The sequence below is a fragment of the Callithrix jacchus genome, chromosome 6, assembly GCF_049354715.1.
Source record: "Callithrix jacchus isolate 240 chromosome 6, calJac240_pri, whole genome shotgun sequence".
NCBI classification, from domain to species: Eukaryota; Metazoa; Chordata; class Mammalia; order Primates; family Cebidae; genus Callithrix; species Callithrix jacchus.
In genome coordinates, this window is record NC_133507.1 from 70061149 (window position 1) to 70080975 (window position 19827).

General features: G+C 41.0%; 1 protein-coding gene across 4 annotated transcripts in view; it reads left to right on the plus strand.

The window, feature by feature from the left end:
• LOC100402350 (CD302 antigen) overlaps positions 1 to 19827 on the plus strand; it is a 171046-nt gene that overhangs the window by 126700 nt on the left and 24519 nt on the right. For 2 of the 4 annotated variants that reach the window (XM_008998829.5, XM_008998830.5), the window contains exon 1: positions 8437 to 8551. The exons of 1 other annotated variant lie outside the window; for it this stretch is intronic. In XM_008998829.5, the coding sequence (XP_008997077.1) occupies positions 8485 to 8551 (67 nt within the window). In that variant the 5' untranslated portion in view covers positions 8437 to 8484. Of the gene's footprint in view, positions 1 to 1287; positions 3166 to 8436; positions 8552 to 19827 lie in introns of those variants that run through there. One more of the 4 variants, XM_008998828.5, reaches the window with a different exon arrangement.

The following is a 19827-nucleotide window of genomic DNA, read 5'->3' on the forward strand; positions in this document are numbered from 1 at the left end:
CAGGTCAATTTTTTAAAGAGAGAAAAATATCAAATAGTTATGAACTGTATGTGATGGAGATTAGGTGGATAGCTACTGTAGATTAGGATACCAGGGAAGACACCTAGGAGCAGAAGACACTGAAGCTGAGATCTAAAAAATCAAGCCAAGCAAATATCAAGGGAAAGGGCATAACAGACAGAGGTACCAATTAGAGCAAAGAGCCTAAGGCAGAATGAGTTTGCTGAGCACTCAGGGAAGAACTAAAAGGTAGGCAGGTGCCAGACATATAGAGCTTTGGAAGCAAGGCTTGAGTTCTGGTTTTATTCTGAGTGGAATGGAAAGCAACTGGAAGATTTGGGGGATTAGGTGGGAGCAAAGTTAGGGTGTTGTAAATCGAGAGTTCTATGTTGGCCATTTGAGTTATCCATAGAGAGCTGAGATGTGTAGTGTGCATAGCAATGGTATTTAAAATCATGGGACAGAAAGAATCCATCTGGGCAGCATGCAGAGAAGAGTCCTGGAACAGCAGCTGCACTAAGTGAAGTCATCTTAGAGGCTTAAATCGTTTTGAAACAAATAATAGTTTATTTGGCCCCAGGTAAATCAAACACAAAAATTTAGGCCGTGTGTGGTGGCTCACACCTATATCCCAGCACTTTGAGAGGCTGAAGCGGGTGGATGACCTCAGGTCAGGAGTTCAAGACCAGCCTGGCCAACATGGTGAACCCCGTCTCTACTAAAGATAAAAAAGATTAGCCATGTGTGATGGCACACGCCTGGAATCCCAGCAACTCGGTAGGCTGAGGAAAGAGAATCACTTGAACCTGGGAGGTGGAGGTTGCAATGAGCCGAGATTGTACCATTGCAGTCCAGCCTGGGTGACAGAGTGGGACTCCCTCTCAAAAAAAAAAATGTTTATAGTTGTTAGCAATTTGCTATCAAAGTAGGATAATATTCAGTTAGTGATATTTCCAAACTGGTGTTAGGAAGGGAATGTGCGAACAATCATAGTGCATTAATGTCTTTGAAAGAAAATTTTCATAGCAATGAAGATTTGAATGAAAAGGAAAACACTTAAATTTGAAAAGAAAGCACGTGTTTCTTTTGATCTGATGATGAGTTTGAATTCTATGTTAGTGCTATGAAACAATCAGATTTATTATGTCTGTACACAGCTTACAGGTTTACGTGTGTGTCTGTTCACATCTTACACGTTTACGTGTGTGACGCAAGCCATAATGTATAAAATCAATAATGATCACTTTTGTATTCTCTCCTCTAACATCAAATCTTCTCCTATTCCAGGCCCTGATTACAGAGCAATAGCCATCTCAATTGCCACACTAAGTATCTTAATTCTCGTGGGTGGACTGATTTGGTTCCTCTTCCAAAGGCGCCGTTTGTACCTGGCGGGCTTCTCATCAGTTCAATATGCACAAGGAGTGAATGAAGATGAGATTATGCTTCCTTCTCTCCAAGGAAAGAATTTAGAAGACTAAATTCTCCTAAAAGTTTGCTAATTTGCACTAATGTGTTAGGAAAAATTAGTCACTTAAAATGTGCCCAGTGTCAGTATTTACTCTGCTCCAAAGTAGAACTCTTAAGTACCTTTTCATTTGTTTAGATCTTAAGCATGTGCTGGTATCCACAGTTAATTGCCTGCTCAATGTCATGTTTATCATCCTAATTAACAGAATGGGGAGGACTCCAAAGCTGGAACTAAAGTCCAAATTGTTTGTAAAGTAATATGTTTAATGTGCATTTTCTCTCTTTTAATGTGGTTGGTAATTAGGATATGTATATTTTAATAGAATTTTTAACAAAACTTCTTAGAAAATTAAAACAGGCATATTACTAGGTGACACACCCACTTTTTAATTTTTAAGAGCATCTGGCCAAATGCAGAATTAGTATCTCAAAGTAAAAATCTAACTGTAAATTGCATCAACATTGTTTCAAAATAGTCATTTTTAGCATTGGGGGAAAAAGAAACAATAAGACATGCTTACTTTTTTTTTTTTTTTTTTTTTTGAGATTTGAGTCTCTCTCACCCAGACTGGAGTGCAATGGCATAATCTTGGCTCACTGCAATCTCCACCTCCTGGGTACAAGCACTTCTCCTGCCTCAGCCTCCTGAGTAGCTGGGATTACAGGCATCTACCACCACACCCGGCTAATTTTTTAATTTTTAGTAGAGATGGGTTTCACTATTTTGGCCAGGCTGGTCTTGAACTCCTGACCTCAGGTGATCTGCCTGCCTTGGCCTCCTAAAGTGCTGGGATTACAGGCATGAGCCACCGCACCTGGCCTCTGCTTACTTTGTATACAGCAAAATGATTCCTCTTGGCAAAATGCTTCTTACATTATTCCAAAGTTATTTCATACCAATATTATGTAAATATGAAGAGTTTTTTCCTGTTTATAATTGTTCATAAAACAATGACTTTTAAAGATTTAGTACTTAACATTTTCTGAAGTTTGGGAACATTATTTTTAGATTGAGTAGGTACCCTGTAGCAGTGTGCTTTGTATTTTCTGATGTATTACATCTGACTGTTTCTTTTGTAAAGGGAATCAACTAGGTATAAGACTGACAATTTTATAATTTATGCACTTCACATAGCATGTCAACTTTTGACTAAGAATTTTGTTTTACTTTTTCACATGTTCTGAACAGAGGAAGGGTCCATGAAGGAAAGTGTATGAGTTACATTTGTAAAAATGAGAATTTTTCAGTGAAACTCTAAACCTTGTGATGACTACTAAATGATTTAAAATTATGAGTGATTAAGAAAACATTGCTTCATGGTTATCACTTCAAGGTTTGACGCCTAGATTATATTCTTAGTGACAGCATCCACTGGAAAAGGTGAATATTTTATTCAGCATTTAACTTACTTTTGTACTTTAGAGTATTTTTGTATAATCCATAGATTTATTTTTACGTTTAGAGCATTTACACTATGATAAAGTTGTAAATAATTTTCTAAGACAGTTTTTAATATAGTCTACCATTGTCCTGATTTCTTACTGAATTTGTTAAACTAGTTTTCTTGTCCGATGATCTGTATACAATTTTAGTCATTAAGATTTTCTTCAAAGAACTAAGCCAACTTGATGTGAAAAGCACAGCTGTATATAATGGTGACATCATAATAAAGTTGCTTTATCTTTTAAGTAAAAGTGCTGGAATTGATCCTTATTGAAAAAAACATCTCTAGATTGGGTTTTTTATGTTAGGCATATAGTACAACAAGAAATAAATTGTCCGCCTATTGTAAATCGAGGTATTTGCTCAGAGATTTTGTGTGAATTTTTTTTTTTGAGATGGAGTTTCTGTCACCAAGGCTGAAGTGCAGTGGTGGGATCTCAGCTCACTGCAACCTCCACCTCCTGGGTTCAAGTGATTCTCTTGCCTTGGCCTCCCAAGTAACTGGGACTATAGGGGCATGCCACCATGCCCAACTAATTTTTTAGTAGAGATGGGATTTCACCATGTTAGCCAGGATGGTCTCCATGTTTGACCTTGTGTTCTGCCCACCTTGGTGCCCCAAATTGCTGGGATTATAGGCATGAGCCATGGCACCAGGCCTTTGTGTGCATTTTTTAGAGAATAAAGAGGCTGGGCATGGTGGCTCACACCTGTAATCCTTCTTGGCACTTTGGGAGGCCAAGGCAAGGGAATCATTTACACCCAGGAATTCAAGTTCAGCCTGGGCAACAAAGCAAGACCCCATTTCTACAAAAAATAAAATAATTAGCCAGGTGTGATGGCACCCATGTGTAGTGCCAGCTACTCAAGAAGCCAAGGCAGGAAGATCCCATGAGCCCAGGAGTTGGAGGCTACAGTGAGTTACAATCATGCCACTTAACTCCAGTCTGAGTTAAACAGAGAAAGACCCTATTTTGAAAAACAAGTCAATATTGATTCAGTTGCTGATTACTGGAGAGGTAAAGTCAAATAAAACTGGATTCTAGGAATTGGGAAACCAATGACCATCTTAGCCAACAGAAATGTAGCAGAGTGGTGAAGCCAGAATTCAGATGGGAGTGAGTTTAAAAGCAAAAGAGGAGGCCAGGCACAGCGGCTCATGCCCGTAATCCCAGCACTTTGGGAGGCTGAGGTGGGTGGGTCACTTGAGGTAAGGAGTTTGAGACCAGCCTGGCCAACATGATGAAACCCCATCTCTACTAAAAATAAAAAAAATTAGCCAGATACGGTGGCATATGCCTATAATCCCAGCTACTCAGGAGGCTAAGGCAGGAGAATTGCTTGAACCCACGAGGCGGAGGCTGCAGTGAGCCGAGATCGCGCCATTGCACTCTAGCCTGGGTGACAGAGCAAGACTCTATCTTAAAAAAAAAAAAAAAAAAAAGATGAAAATGTGAAAGAGAAATTAGCAGATGAGGAACATGAGATTTCAAGAAGTATGATGGAGACCAAAAGGAAAAGGATTGGGCCATAGCTAGAGGGAAATAAGGGGTTTTTTTCTAAAGGGGAAAGAAAGAGGTTCACAAGTTTAGAAGCTGAGAGGAAAAACAGAGAGTAGTTGATGATGCAGGGGGTAGAGAGAATCTTTAATGGAGGATCTTGGAGAAGAGAAATGAGATGGGCAGTCCTGAGCAGAAAGAGGAACTGGTGTGGGTGGGCTGGGGAAGCATGCATGCCTTCCTCTCTGAGGCCACAAGGAAAGATCTACAGACAAACATTTGAAGATGCTTGTCTATACCTAATGGTCCCCATTTTCTTGTGTACTAGAAGACAAGGTCTGCTGAGAAAGATGGGTAGCAGGTGGGGGTCTTGTTAAAAGTTTTATAATTTTTTAGAGACAGGGCCTGGCTCAGTTGCCCAGGCTGGAGTGCAGTGGTGCAACTCTAGCTCACTGCAATCTCAACCTCTGATATTAGATTTGGTTTTTGTTTTTTCTGGGAGACAGGTGATTTCAATATGTTATCTAGGTTGGTCTCAAACTCCTGGGCTCAAGTGATCCTCCCAATTCAGGCTCCCAAGGTGTGGAGATTACAGGCATGAGCCACCACACCCAGCCTGGGATCTTAGCTTGGAAACAGTAATAAAAATTTGAAATACCCAATAAGAGAAATGGGAGAGGACAATGATCAAGGTGAAATAAAGTACAAAGTTTGCAGAAGACGCATACAGGGCCCAAATGAAATTCAAAGCCATATTGTTTATAGTGACAGCCATCCAGAGAACTGATTAATATCCTCCACCTGTTCTCAGTTAACTTCGGTAAAGTTGAGGGAAAAGAGAGCATGGGCAGGGAGTGGTGGCTCATGCCTGTAATCCCAGCACTTTGGGAGGCCGAGGCAGGCAGATTACTTGAGGTCAGGAGTTTGAGACCAGCCTGGCCAACATAGTGAAACCCTATCTCTACTAAAAATACAAAAAAATTAGCTGGGTGTGATGAGAAACACTTGTAATACCAGCTACTCAGGAGGCTGAGATACAAAAATCACTTGAACCCAGGAAGCAGAAGTTGCGGTGAATTGAGATGGTGCCACTGCACTCTGGCCTGGGTGACAGTGTGAGACTGCATCTCAAAAAAAAAAAAAAAAGCATGCAGAAGAAAGAGGATATTGCAGGTTCTGAGTTGGCCAGATGAGCACACCAGAGGAGCAAGCGGACAGAGGTATCCAGGCTGGGTGGAGAAAGGGAGAAATAAAAGGCTGAGAAAAATGCAGTCAAGGAACTGAAGCCTGGCATGAGGTCAAAGAGGATCTAAGTTGGAGTGAGAGTGAAGGAAAAATTAAGGGAACGAGGTGTAACTGTAGAGTAAATTGGAAAGTGAAATGTAACAGTGCCCACATACAGGCAATAAGTAATCTGTTTCATCAGGGTAGCATAAAAAATGAGGCAGTGTGCACCAGAGTTAGCAACAAAAAAAAATTATCTCTAATCCAAATGACTTAAAATGACACTGCATTGATAAGAAATCCACATTGATAAAATATACTTTGGTGCCTGAGGTGGGGTGGAAAAGAGAACTTTTACAATTACATTAGAACTGTTCATTTTAATTCTGTAGTTAGGAGGGCAAGAGTCCTCAATCAAGATGTGTCAATATTCAACTGTAGGGTAACTTTGGAAGGATTTGCTCTGATCTGGGGTTTGGTATAAAATAAACCCATTATTGCCAGCTTGAGAAGAAGAATGAAAGTAAATAAGTTAAGCAAGACCTTAATTGTTTGGCAAAGGGGCAGAACCTGGAATAGCAGGGAGAGTATAGCAGAGGAGCTGGGCTCTGGTTCATTTGTTGGCATTCTCTGTGAGTCTATGGGGGAGTCATGCCCCTTCTTCAGGTCACTCAATTTCCTTACTAGTAAATGAAGATGAGCCCTACCACTTCTAACACTCTATGACTCTCCTTATAGACCCGTTTGGTCAAATTTCCTTGGTGTAACCACTTAATTTCAGGCTGGATTATCAGAAGTGTTGAGAGGGTTAGAAAGAGTTGGAAAGGGTTAGAGTTTATTTTTTAAAAAATATACTAATTTTTGAGCAGTTTTAGATTTAAAAAATGTAGCAGAAAGTACAGAGTTCCCATGTACCTCCTTACACATAGCCCCAGTTTCCCCAATTATTAACATCTTGCATTAGCAGGTACATCTGTTCCAGTCAAAGAGCCAATATTGACACATTATTAACTAAAGTCCATTGTCCACACTACATCTTTGTTTTGTGCATTCTATGGGTTTTGACATATATATAGTGATACACATCTGCCATTACAGGGTCCTACAGAATAATTTCATGGCTCTAAAAACCCTGTGTTCCATCTGTTCATCCCCTCTTTTTCCCCACTCCAACCCTTGGCAACCATTTATCTTTGTACTGTCTCCATAGTTTTGCCTTGTCTAAAATGTCATATAGTTGGAATCATATAATATATAGACTTTTTTGATTGGCTTCTCTTAGCAATACATATTTGAAGTTCTTCCGTGTCTTTTTGTGGCTTCATAGCTCATTTGTTTTTAGTACTGAATAATATTTCATTGTTTGGACATGCCATTGTTTATTCACTTATTGAAGGATATCTTGGTTGCACTAGGTTTTGGTAATTATGAATAAAACTGCTATCAACATTCATGTGCAGGTTTTTGTGTGTGTGTAAGTTTTTAACTCATTTGGATAAATACCAAGGGGTTGTGATTGCTAGATGGTATGGTGAGAGTATATTTCGTTTTGGAAGAAGCTTCCAAACTGGCTGTACCATTTTGCATTTGCACCAGCATTGAATGAGAGTTCTTTTTGCTCCACATTTTCAACAGCATGGTCTTGTCAATGTTTTTGGATTCTGGTACCTAACAGGTATGTAGAGGTATTTCATTTTTGTTTTAATGTGCAATTCACTAATGACACATGTTCAGCATCTTTTCATCTGTTTACTTGCCATTATGTAACTTCTTTGATGAATGTGTATTCAGATCATCTGCCCATTTTTTAAACTGAGTCATTTATTTTCATGTTGTTGAGTTTAGACTTGATTTTATAGAATTCTTTTGCCAATGACATGAGGCTTAAACAAGCACCCTTGCTTGACCCTGTCTGGTGTTGTCCAGAGGCCCTCATGGGGGAAGTATAACTGCACAGTTTATGCATACATTGTACCAAACATAGCTGAACGACTCTTCATCCAGGTGCTGGTAACAGAGAAATTATCTAAGAGACATAGTCCACCGAGAAGAGTCTGAAAAGGAGGATTCTGACCATTAGATCCAGAAGAGATGGCTGGCAAACGCCACCTTAACCAAGTGGTTCAAGTTAACGTTACCAGTGATGAGATATCGGCATCTTGTCTTTCTCGAGCAGGGTCATCACTTTTGGGGTACTCTTGCCAAAAAATGCGCAATCCAGTCAGGAGGAAACACCAGACAAGACGAAACTGGGAGACAGTCTACATAACGGCTGGCCAGTACTTTAAAATGTTTCATCGTGAAAGAAAAAGAATGACAGAGAACTGCCCTAGATTAAACGGAAACTAAGGAGACACGACATCTCAATGCAATGTATGATCCTGGTGAGATCCCAGAACAGAAAAGGACCCTTAGAGGGGCAATTAGTGAGATGTGGTAAGTGCTGTAGATTAGCTAATCGCATTATCCCAGTGGGAGTGTCCTGTGTTTGATCACTGCACTGGCATTATGTAAAATGTTAATCTTTAGAGAAGCTGGCTGAAGGGTTACGGAAATCTTCTGTGCTGTGTTTACAACATTTTCGAAGGTCTTAAATTGTTTCAGTTCAAATGAAAATTTAAAAACAAAATTAGAAGTTCCAGAAGGCTGCACAACAGCCGCTCCTGCGACCCGGAGCCCCCGGGTCGTCCTGGGTGAGAGCTCCCCGCCCCCCGCCCCCCGCCCCCCGCGCCCCCGTCCACGCTCCGCCCGGTGGGGATTGAAACCGCACCCGAGAAGCGCCGCCCCCGCTCCCGCCCCGCCCCGCTCCGGCCGCCCCGCCGCTGCCGCCTACCCGCACCAGCCGTCATGCTCCGGGCCACGCTGCCCGCGCTTCTGGTGCCGCTGCTGGGCCTCGCCGCTGCTGCCGTCGCGGGTAAGCGGGTAAGCGGGTAAGCCGTCCATCGCCGGGACTGCGCGCGACCGGCTTCGCCCCCTGCCCAGAGCACAGTCTTCGTGCCCGAGAGCCCAAGGGCGGCCTGCAGACGCCGCACCCGGCCGGGCATCCTGCCCTTCCCTACACGCCCGTCCCCCGTGGGCCCTGGCTCCGGTCACCTCCCACCCTCCTGCCCTCGGGGAAGGGAGGTGGCCGAGAATACGCGAGGGCCCTGTCTTCCTCGGAGTCCATGTCCTCAGCGCAGACCTCACTTCGCTGGGAGGGAACCCCAAATAAGGCCGATTTGGCCGGAGAGCTGAGGGGCTTGGAGTCGTAGGACGAGCGCCGTTTCTGGGCCATTTTGGGCTGAAACGAGAAGCGGGGAACTTGGTGGCGATTTCCCCAGCTGGTGCGCAGCCGGGTTTCGGGTGCTGGGATGAGGGTGGGGGCCGGGGGAAGCAGGCCCTCTTTTGCAAGCAGTGCTGTTTGTCCAGTTGGTTGGTGTTCAAGCTGTTGAAACAGGGTAACAGTTCAGCCAAATAACCCCTGGATGGAAGAGGAACGGGAACAGGCGAAGCTTAGATTTCACTGAAATCAAGGGGTTTTAAAGTTCTAGTCTGCTGTTGTGCAACTGACATCTGAAAAGTCACACACGTGATCAGTGATTTACCAAATGACTCGTGAGGAAGATGCACAATTCTATTGACTGTGTGTTTTAAAAAAAAAAAAAAAAGAAAGAAAACAAGTTTCCGTAAAAGCATGTCAAAAATATGTGACTGGAGAGACTCTGGGGAAGACAGACTTCCAAAAACACCACTGACTGAACAATTCCAGGAATGAAAGAGCAAAATAAAGAACTAAATGCATACTTGTGTGGGCTTAAATAAAGTGATTATACAAGAGATTCCTGCCCTCTGAATTCACTGCCTTTTTATGTTAAGTGCCTGCTCCAAGCCTGCTGACAGGAATATTTCAGTGGACCTCAGTGTTGAAGGCAGCAGCAGCTCAGAACTTGGGTACAAACCCAAGGTTCCTTTCTTGAAGCTTTTGTGGACCAGCATTTATGATTGGTTATGCCATCTGCTGCCTGTCAGAGGGGCAGGAACAAGATGTGCCCATGTTCACAGTGTTCAGGCTGGGTAATTAATTTTGTCTAAAGCAAAGCTGGGCTGCCTCTGAACCCTACTGCATGTCCTCATCGTGCAAGCCAGTAACATCTCAACCCCCATGTAAACCACTCTCTGCAAGGCTGGGCATTTGTGCTTTAGGCTAGTCAAATTTTCTTGTCAGATTTTCTTTCTGTCAGACTTTTAAAGAAAATCAGTTTCTAGATTTTGGTATGTCTCTTCTTCAGTGAAGCTGTTTTGACCAGCAACAGAGGGCATATTTCTCTTTGGAGATTTTTGTGCATTTCCTTTGATAAGTCCAGTGTGGATCAATAGGCTTTTCAACAGCTTTAAAAAAGTGCATGTTGAATAAATTAATGCTGTTAATTAATCCGCTCCTCTAAGTCAGGAAGCTTTAAGGATTAATTTAGAAATGAGCATGAGCTTTGCCCTAGCTAGTTAACCAACTTATCTGCACTTCAGCAAAACAGAGATAATACCTCACGGGGCTATTGGGAGCATTAAGTGGGAACTCCACGTCTAGTCCCTATTACAGGCGTGGTTCATCTTGGTTTCCTTCCCTTTATTCTCTTCATACAAAATGAAGGGTAATTGTCTAACCAGAAAACATGTAAATACCACCTTATGTGTATTGGATGTTTATGGTTACTGAGCACATTCATATATATGCTGATGTTATAAGGCTGAAATCTAAGTGCGTTTTTCATAATACCTTACAAATCTCCCATCCAAGCAAGATCAGGAGTCCTATTTGGCTTAGAACTACGTCAAGAAAGAGTTTGTTGCTGAATACCAAGATCTTAATAGAAAAGTTCTTATGATGTTGCATAATAAATATGAGTATTGCATATAAATGTGATGTTGAAATGGAAATAATTGTTATTGCCTGTCATTTTGGAGGTCATTAGTGAAGTGATCTAATGTTGTTCTTAGCTATTATTTTGAAAATCACAATGGACAAAACATTCTTTAAATTACTGAGTGAAAATCCATGGCATCCCTTTAAAAAGTTTTCCCATAAGGATGCTTAAGCACAGATTATCAGTATGTGTTTATTGGGTCAGTGGTTTCCTCCACCTGGCATGAGATGAGTGAACAAGGATGTTCAGAGTAAGTCCTCATTCCGCGATCATCATGTGGATCAGAGTCTAGGTTTCCAATTTTGAATTGCCATGTCCTACAAGCCTTAGATGAGGTGCCTCTGCCTTCCTCCCTGATGTCATCTCTTAACATTCTTCTTGACATTCACTCTGTGGATACACAGAGTAAACAGTATCTGGGTACTGGAGTACCAACACCTCTGCTCCTTTTGTGCACACCACCTTCCCCCAGTCCTTGGCACAGCTGCCCTGACCACCATTCGGATCTCTGTTCATGTGTCAGCTCCTGAAGCCTCCTGGAACACCCACGTCCTCCTTCATATCTCCATGTTTTATCTTTTCCAAGCCTTTCTGAATGCATCATGTTTATTCATCTGTCTTGCTTGTTGCTCCTCTTACCAGAAGGAAGCTCCATAACAGCAGGGATTTTTACCATCTTGTGGATTTTTGTTTTGTTTTGATTTGTGTCTCCTCACTTATTTTAAGTTACAATAAAAGGATAAAAAAAATAGGTGAGTTATTTAAAAGTAGATGGGATAAGTGGATTGCAGTATTTTTCAAATTATGTTACCTCTGCTCGGTACTCATTTCATAATTGAATTCAAAGCCTTAAATCATCTTAATCTATTGATGCCCTCTCCTCTCCTTTTCTCTCCTCTCCCTACTCCCCTCCTCTCCCCCGTCCCCTCCCCTTCCTGCTCTCCTCTCCTCTTTTTTTTTTCTCCCCAAGACAGAGTCTCTCTCTGTCACACAGGCTGGAGTGCAGTTGTGCAATCTCAGCTCACTGCAACCTACGCCTCCGAGGTTCAAGGAATTCTTCTGCCTCAACCTCTTGAGTAGCTGGGGATTATAGGCGCGTGCCACCACGACTGGCTAATTTTTGTATTTTTAGTAGAAACGGAGTTTCACCATGTTGGCCAGGCTGATCTCAAACTTCTGACCTTGTGATCTGCAGCCTCAGCCCGCCAAAGTGCTGGGATTACAAGTACAAGCCACCATGCCCGACCTGATGCCACCTTTTCTGACTCTTGTGTATGGCACGGTGATGTTTCAGGGGAAATTATCTCAGATTAAATATTAGAGTATTTTTAAATTAATTATGAAATGCTAATGTTTATCTTCCAATGAAAAGGTGAATTACAATTAGGTATTATTTCGGGACTTCCTTTACTGTTGATAATCTTTTAACAAGTTGCTTATGTGTTGAAAACTAGTTTTGCAGCATGGTTACTACTTTCCACAATTTTTCATTGTGTATATCATGTATTTCATTCCTTCTGTGGGTTTTTTTCATATATATATATTTTAGAGATGGGGTTTCACCATGTTGGCCAGGCTGGTCTTGAACTTCAGACCTTGTGATCCACCTGCCTTGGCCTCCCAAAGTGCTGGGATTACAGGCGTGCACCATTGAGTCTGGACCCTTTTGTGTTTCATATATATATATATATATATTTATTTATTTTTTACAAAGGGTCTCACTCTGTCACCCAGACTAGAGTACATTGGTGCAGTCAGGGCTCACTGCACCCTTGACCTCCCGGACTCAAGTGATCCTCCCACCTCAGCCCCCTAAGTAGCTGGGACTACGGATGCATGCCACCATGCTCTACTAATTTTTTAAAAAAATTTTTGTAGCGATAGGGTCTTACTTTGTTGCCTAGGCTAGTCCTAAACTCCTGGGCTCAAGTGATCCTTCTACCTCAGCCTTCCAAAGCTCTGGGATTACAGGTGTGAACGGCTGTACCTGGCCTATTTTAAATTTTGAGGGCAAATCTTTAAGAAAATGGACCAGTGATGCCTAACGAGAAAGGTACAGATTAACAATGGCACACCCCTTCTGTGAACAAATATTATAACAGCCTTTCTGAAGCGGGAAGTGATGGGAGAATATAGAGGTGGATGTCTTGAAAGCTAGATTGGGAAGGGTGATGGAGAGGGGATGGAGTGTCAGAGTACCTCAGTTTCCTTGGGATTCAGAGAGATCCTGCAGCTCAGAGTACAGCCACAGAATCTCTGGATTACTTAGGGACTTGAAACAGCCACTCCCTCCTCCATACATTATAAATGTCATAAATAGCCCCTTATCTTCATCTGTCTCTGCTACAGTTGCCCTTGCAGAAGGTATGTGACTAACTCATATCTTAATGGGAAAGAAGCAAAGGTCTTATTATTGACAATGAAAAACAAAAAGAAGCCTTTGTCTTTTCTTTTGTTAACATTTAGAACAAGCATGTCCCAAGAATCACTTCCTCATGTTGTACTTTTTTTTTTAGAGAGAGAGCGAAAGTGAGCACTTATAAAGGAACAGAGAGTTCTATTAGGTTTGACTAGTAATGCAAAGTATTCCTGTGGATATGATGTTATCTTCCCTTAGCATGTGATAATTTTAGGCAGAAGATCTATATAGAAACTTTTGGAGTTATGCTAAATACAACTTTTAAAATATTCATGAGGCTCCTAAATTTTGGTATATATTAAATACTTATAAAATTATAAAATCCCTAAGAGTCATTTAGGCTCACTATTAATAACAACCTATCTTTCAGGACTGCTGTGAAGAAATAAGAGTAATAGAAAGGCCCTTTGCAGAGAGCTCAGTGGGCATGTTTTTAATTATATCAGGATTATAGCAAAGATACTTAGCATTGAAGACAACTTAGTTTAGCCTTTTGCTTGTGAGGTGCATGAATGTCAACAACTCTCCTCACAGGAGTTATCCAGCCTCTATTTGAGCACTGTTCTTCTGAAAGTAAAAATATGTCTTTTAAGTAGTGCTTAAAACTTGTTTCTGGGGCACGCACACTGATCTATAGCATGAGAAAAGGGATTCCATGTTGAATTAACTGGAGTTACTGCTAATGCTGAAATGAGCCTAAGGAGAAGGCAGTTGAAAGTTTTGGAGAAGTGAGCCAACAGTCTGTTTTCTATTTTTCTATACATAGCCTGTTAAAAAAATTTTTTTGGTCTTGTCACATACAGATGCTCCTCCACTTAGAATGGAGCTATATCCCAATAAACTTGTAAAGTCAGAAAATCATAAGTTGTCCATGATTAAGTTCAGGGCCATTCTGTATTGCTTACTTAGTCATTCAGCAGTGGTCTTTGAGTAGATGGTTATCATCATCATCATCCTCATTCCCATACTGTGCAAACCCAGTGGCTTTGTGTTTGCTGCTCCCTCTGTTCTCCCAAAATATCCATGTCCATGTGACTTTTTCCCCTCTTATCTTTTCAGACACACACACACACACACACAATTGGCTCTCTGTTTCTCTGGAGAACCCTGACTGATACAATAAGCAATAGGATAGTATGGAAATTAGACAGTGTGACAATCAGGGCTGGGTTGGATGAGGCATTGAACATCTACCTTAGCCCACCTTTGAAACACTCTGGGAGAAGCTACCTGCCATGTCATAAGGACCCTCAAGTACCCCTGTGGGGAAGTCCACTTGGTGAGGAACTGTGGTGTCCTGCCCACAGCCAGCACCAACTCACCGCCCATATGAGTGAGTGTTCTTGAAGCTGACCTTCCAGCTCCAGTTCAGTGTTCAGATGGCTGCAGCCCTAGCCAGCATCTTCACTATAGCGTCGTAGAGACCCCAAGCCAGAATCACCCAGCCAAGCAACTGCTTCTGAATTCCTGACCCAGAGAAACTGTGTATAATAACTGTATTTCTTGTTTTAAGCTATTTTTTTTACATAGCAATAGACCACAATATACCATCTAACATATTGTTTTATTATTTTTCTTCCTTTTACATTTCTGCCTCAACTAGAACATAAATTTCCAGGAGGGCAGGAATTGTTTTCCTTTTTGTTCACTGTGGAATCACATTCACCTGGCAAAATTTTTTAACAGCAACCCCCTCAGATAGGTACTGTTATCATTCCTGTTATACAGATAAGGACACTGGGACACAGTAAGCTTAAATAACATGTCTAAGATTGCGTAGTCAGAGCCAGACTTTTCTCCACAGCCTAATGGGCTTAACCAGAGTCCTGTATTGACCCACTTCTATGCATCCCTTCCAGTGTTATGTTCAAGACAGAAGGATAGTTATTATTGAGAATACAATTAGATCTCAGACACAATCTCTGTTGTCATGCAGTTAACAACCATTTGGGAAAACAGGATGCATATCAGATAGCTGCTATGTAACGCAGGATCTAATGAGTGCCATGTAAACAGGTATAGGCTGTCAGAAGCTGTTCTTCGTTTTCCAAAGAAGAATAACTACTCATAGTTCTTATGATCTGTGCCATGTTATTCTCAAAACCCTAGCCTCAACTAAGTGGAATAAGGATAATTTCCTTAGTCAAAAGCTGACTACTCTAGGCTAAGCATCAGCCCAAGATGGGGCCTAGTATATGAACTCTAAGCCTATTTGACTGCTGAGATGGTATCCTCAGCTTTCTTATTAGCCATATAGATGTACAATAAATCTATCATCTGGTAGCCTGAGCATGTCTTTAGTCCTTGTTACAAGAAAAGGCCTCTCATGTTTAAGGCAGTTTAAAAGTCTTATAGATGTTCAAAGGAGTCATAGGTTGGAGGAAGATAAGGGTTAGACACTTCATGGAGAATCGACACTTGAGCTGCCATTGAAATAGGAATATCCCTTAATCAGTGTTTTAGAGATCATATCTCCAGATCATTTTAATTCATAAGTATAAGAACTACATGTTTCACAGCATGCCAGGAGCAAAAGAAAAAAATAAAAGAACTATAAGTGTACAGATAAGTAATCTGTAAGTTTTGCTTGACTTGGGTGTTGACTATATTTTTGTGAACTTACTAGACATTTTATTTTATATAAATGGTATTTCAAAAATTAATTCATTGTTGCATATTGTCAAGTTATTTGTTATAAGTAAGAAAACACTATCTGTAGTTTTGACTAGAAATAATACAAAGGTGCGTTTCTGAACTAGTGGTTCAATGATTGCCAATGATTTATAAAAGTGTTTCAGGTGTCATCCAGTGTGGTAATGTAGTTTCCAGTTCAGTTTTTTTAAATTCCATAAGATAAAAGAAAAAGAGCAATAAAAGGAAGCAGAAGAAAGTAGAAGAGGGAAAAGAAGAAGAAAAAGAATCATCAAAGTTGCAATTTAGAGTCTCTGCCCTTTTGACTTTCAGTTTGTGTTTTATTCTGGAAATGACTGCTTGTGTCCTCTGTCATGTCTCTGGCAGCAGAGAGGGGAAGGAGGGAAGAAACCTGCCTTTATACCCTAGTTCACTCATTCAATGAATATTTATGGAGATCTTACTAGTACCCGTAACTGCTTTTTATCACCCGCCCTTTGCTTGGATATGTTTTTTCTTTTTTCTTTTCTCTGTGGCCACCTCATATTTATCCAGTGAGATGTAGCTCAAATATTGCCTACTTTTTTAAATGTTCACTTATTCTGCAAAGTCATAGACTTCTTCTATATCTCATAGCATTTTATCTATCCTGTCTTCATAATATCTGTTATGTCTGTCTGTCTGACTCTTCCATCAGACTGACCACTTTAAGTGTAGGAGACTTTTTTTCTTTCTCCTCACCTCTTAGCACTAAGCATTATACCTGACACATAGGAGTTGCTCAGCAAATGTCTGATATGGATGATAGGTAGCCTATCATTTGTTGATAACTTGTTTAAAAGTATAAAAGATGGAATTTTGCATCTGGCTACCATGGAGTAGGAGACTAACACTCCCATTAAGAACAACTAGAAGATCTAGATTAAATTCCTTAAGAATCATATATGCTGGCATCAGAGAGCTGCTAAGGCAGTTTGCTGAGCTGAGCCCAAAAGTCTGTGTATTCTTCTTAAGAGAGCTGGTAAAATCTTAAATAGCTAAAAGCAGAGCAGAGTTTTTGGCAATCTCATGGTGCTGAGGAAACAAAAAATATGAGTCTTGACTCACCAAAGAGGAGGTGGCTCTAGTTAATATCCAGGCTTTCAAAGATCTGTAGGCGCCGGGCTTCACAAAGACTAGAACACCTCTTCACATGGACTCAGTTCCTGCCAATAAGAAGCCATTCTAGAGGAAGATGACATCACTTAGAGGTGCTACAATTTTTCATACAGTGTTTGGCATTAGATAGATAGCTACCAGACAGAACAAAAAAAAAAAAAAACGGCTTAAGCGGGTGTGAGGGTACCAGAGAGGAGAGTAGAAAACAGACTTAATAGGTGACCTTGAAATTAGAGTTACCAGAAATGGACTTTAAAATAACTGTGATAAATTAAAGAATATAATTACTATGATTAGAATTTTAAAATATAATCAAATTGAAATTTAAAAAATATAATCAATTTGAAATTCTGTAACTGAAAAATCACTGACATTATAAACTCAATAGATGGGATTTAAAAGCATGAAAACCTGAAGTGGGCTCGGCACAGTGGCTCACGCCTGTAATTCCAGCACTTTGGGAGGCCGAGGTAGGAGAATTGCTTGAGACCAGGAGGTAGACCAGGCTGGGCAATATAGTGATACCCCTGTCTCTACAAAAAAAATAAAACAAACAAATTAGCCATCTGTCTACTAGGGAGGCTGAGATGGGAGGATCATTTGAGCCCAGGAGTTCAAGGCTGCAATGAGCTATGACCGTGCCATTGTACTCTAGACTGGGTGATGGAGAGAGACCTTGTCTCAGAAAAAAGAAAAAAAAAAGAAGTTACCCTTACTGTCAGTTAAGTTACAATTTAAGAGAGCATTAAAAATAAACCAAAAAGAACGAGATTATAGTATAGAGTATTAACAGTATTGAAAAGAGCAAAAGGGAAATACCGGACATGATAAAAAGTCTAACATGGATGTACTTTGAGTCTCAGAAAGGGAGGAGAGAGAGAATGGAGCAGAAGCAGTATCTGAAATGATAATGGCCAATAACTTTTCAGAAGTGACCAATGAAAATAACAGATTTAGAAAGTGCATTGAATTCTTAGCAGAATTTAAAAAAAAACTAAAACAGGAACGATCCAAGATGGCCGATCGCTAACATCCCAGGATTGCAGCTCTCAGGGAAGGCGCGGAGAACTAGAGGACGCCACACTTTCAGACAAAGTCTGGTCGCTCACGGAGCAGAAGATCCCCCAGTGGTGGAAACACACGGGTCGCCAGCGCGACTCTTGTGGTCGGCGCAGCAGTTCCGCCGGCACCTCGGCGCGGCAGCTCTCGGAGCAGAGTAAACGGGACCGCTTCCCCTTCTGACCGAGGTTTGGAGCCCCGGGAAGGCAGAGTCGCCTACTACGGAAACAAGAAGGAAGCCCGACAGGAGAATCCTGGGCAGAAAAGCACCATCAGTTTTAACGCCGCTGCTCTGGCCCTGGGAACTAACAACCTGGACGTCCACTCAAGAGACCTAATCTGAAAGTTGGTAATTTCAAAGACGAGAGGAGGATAAATTTACAATGACGGGAAGAAACCAGCGTAAAAAAGCTGAGAATACTCAAAGTCAGAACGCCTCTCCCTCTAAAGATGATCACAGTTCCACATCAACAATGGAACAAGGCTTGATGGAGAACGAGCGCCTCCTGATGACAGAATCACTCTTCAAGGAATGGATAATAACAAACTTCGGTGAGTTAAAAGAACATGTTGTAGCCCAACGTAAAGAAACTAGGAACTTTGACAAAAGGCTTGATGAAATCCTATTGAGAATAGACAACTTAGAGCGGAGTATGAGTGAATTAATGGAACTGAAGAATACAATACAGGAACTCCGAGAAGTATGCACAGGTTTAAACACTCGAATTGTTCAAGCAGAAGAAGGGATATCAGAGGTCAAAGTCCAACTTAATGAAATAAAACGTGAAGAAAAGATTAGAGAAAAAAGGATAAAAAGGAATGAGCAAAGTCTCCAAGAAATGTGGGACTATGTGAAAAGACCAAATTTACGTTTGATAGGTGTACCTGAATGCAACGGAGAGAATGAATCCAAGCTGGAAAATACCCTTCAGGATATTATTCAGGAAAATTTTCCTAAACTAGCAAAGCAGGTCAACATTCAACCCCAGGTAATACAGAGAACACCACAAAGATATTCCTCAAGAAGAGCAACCCCAAGGCACATAATCGTTAGATTCACCAGGGTTGAAACAAAGGAGAGGATACTAAGGGCAGCCAGAGAGAAAGGTCGGATAACCCACAAAGGCAAGCCTATCAGACTTACAGCAGATCTCTCGGCAGAAACTCTACAGGCCAGAAGAGAGTGGGGGCCAATATTCAACATCCTCAAAGAACAGAACCTTCAGCCCAGAATTTCATATCCAGCCAAACTAAGCTTCACAACTGAAGGAAAAATAAAATCTTTTATGAACAAGCAAGAACTCAGAGATTTTATTACCACCAGGCCTGCTTTACAAGAGCTTCTGAAAGAAGCATTACACACAGAAAGAAACAACCAGTATTAGCCTTTCTAAAAATACACCAAAAAGTAAAGAGCACCAACATAAAGAAGAATTTACACCAACACATGGATAAAACAGCCAGTCAACATCAAATGGCAGTAACCCTAAATTTAAATTGACTAAATTCCCAATCAAAAGACACAGCCAAAACCCAACGGCATGTTACATCCAGACCCGTTTCACATGCAAGGATACACAAAGACTCAAAACAAAGGGATGGAGAAAGATTTACCAACCAAATGGAGAGCAAAAATAAAAAATAAATAAAAAGCAGGAGTTGCAATTCTTGTATCGGATAAAATAGATTTTAAAGCAACAAAGATATAGTGGTAAAAGGATCAATGCAACAACAAGAGCTAACGATCCTAACACCCAGATAGGAGACTTAGATTCAATGAGACAGAAAATTAATAAGGATATCAAGGACTCGAACTCAGATCCAGAACAAGTAAACTTAATAAATATTTATAGAGCTCTCCACTTCAAATACACAAAATATACATTCTTGTCAATACCACATCACACCTACCCATTAGTTTAAATGAAACATTGATTGGCCATTATTAATACCCAATTTTTTTCAAAATAAAGCAATATTTCCATTTACTCTCCCTCTTTCTCTTCCTCTTTCTTCCTCTCC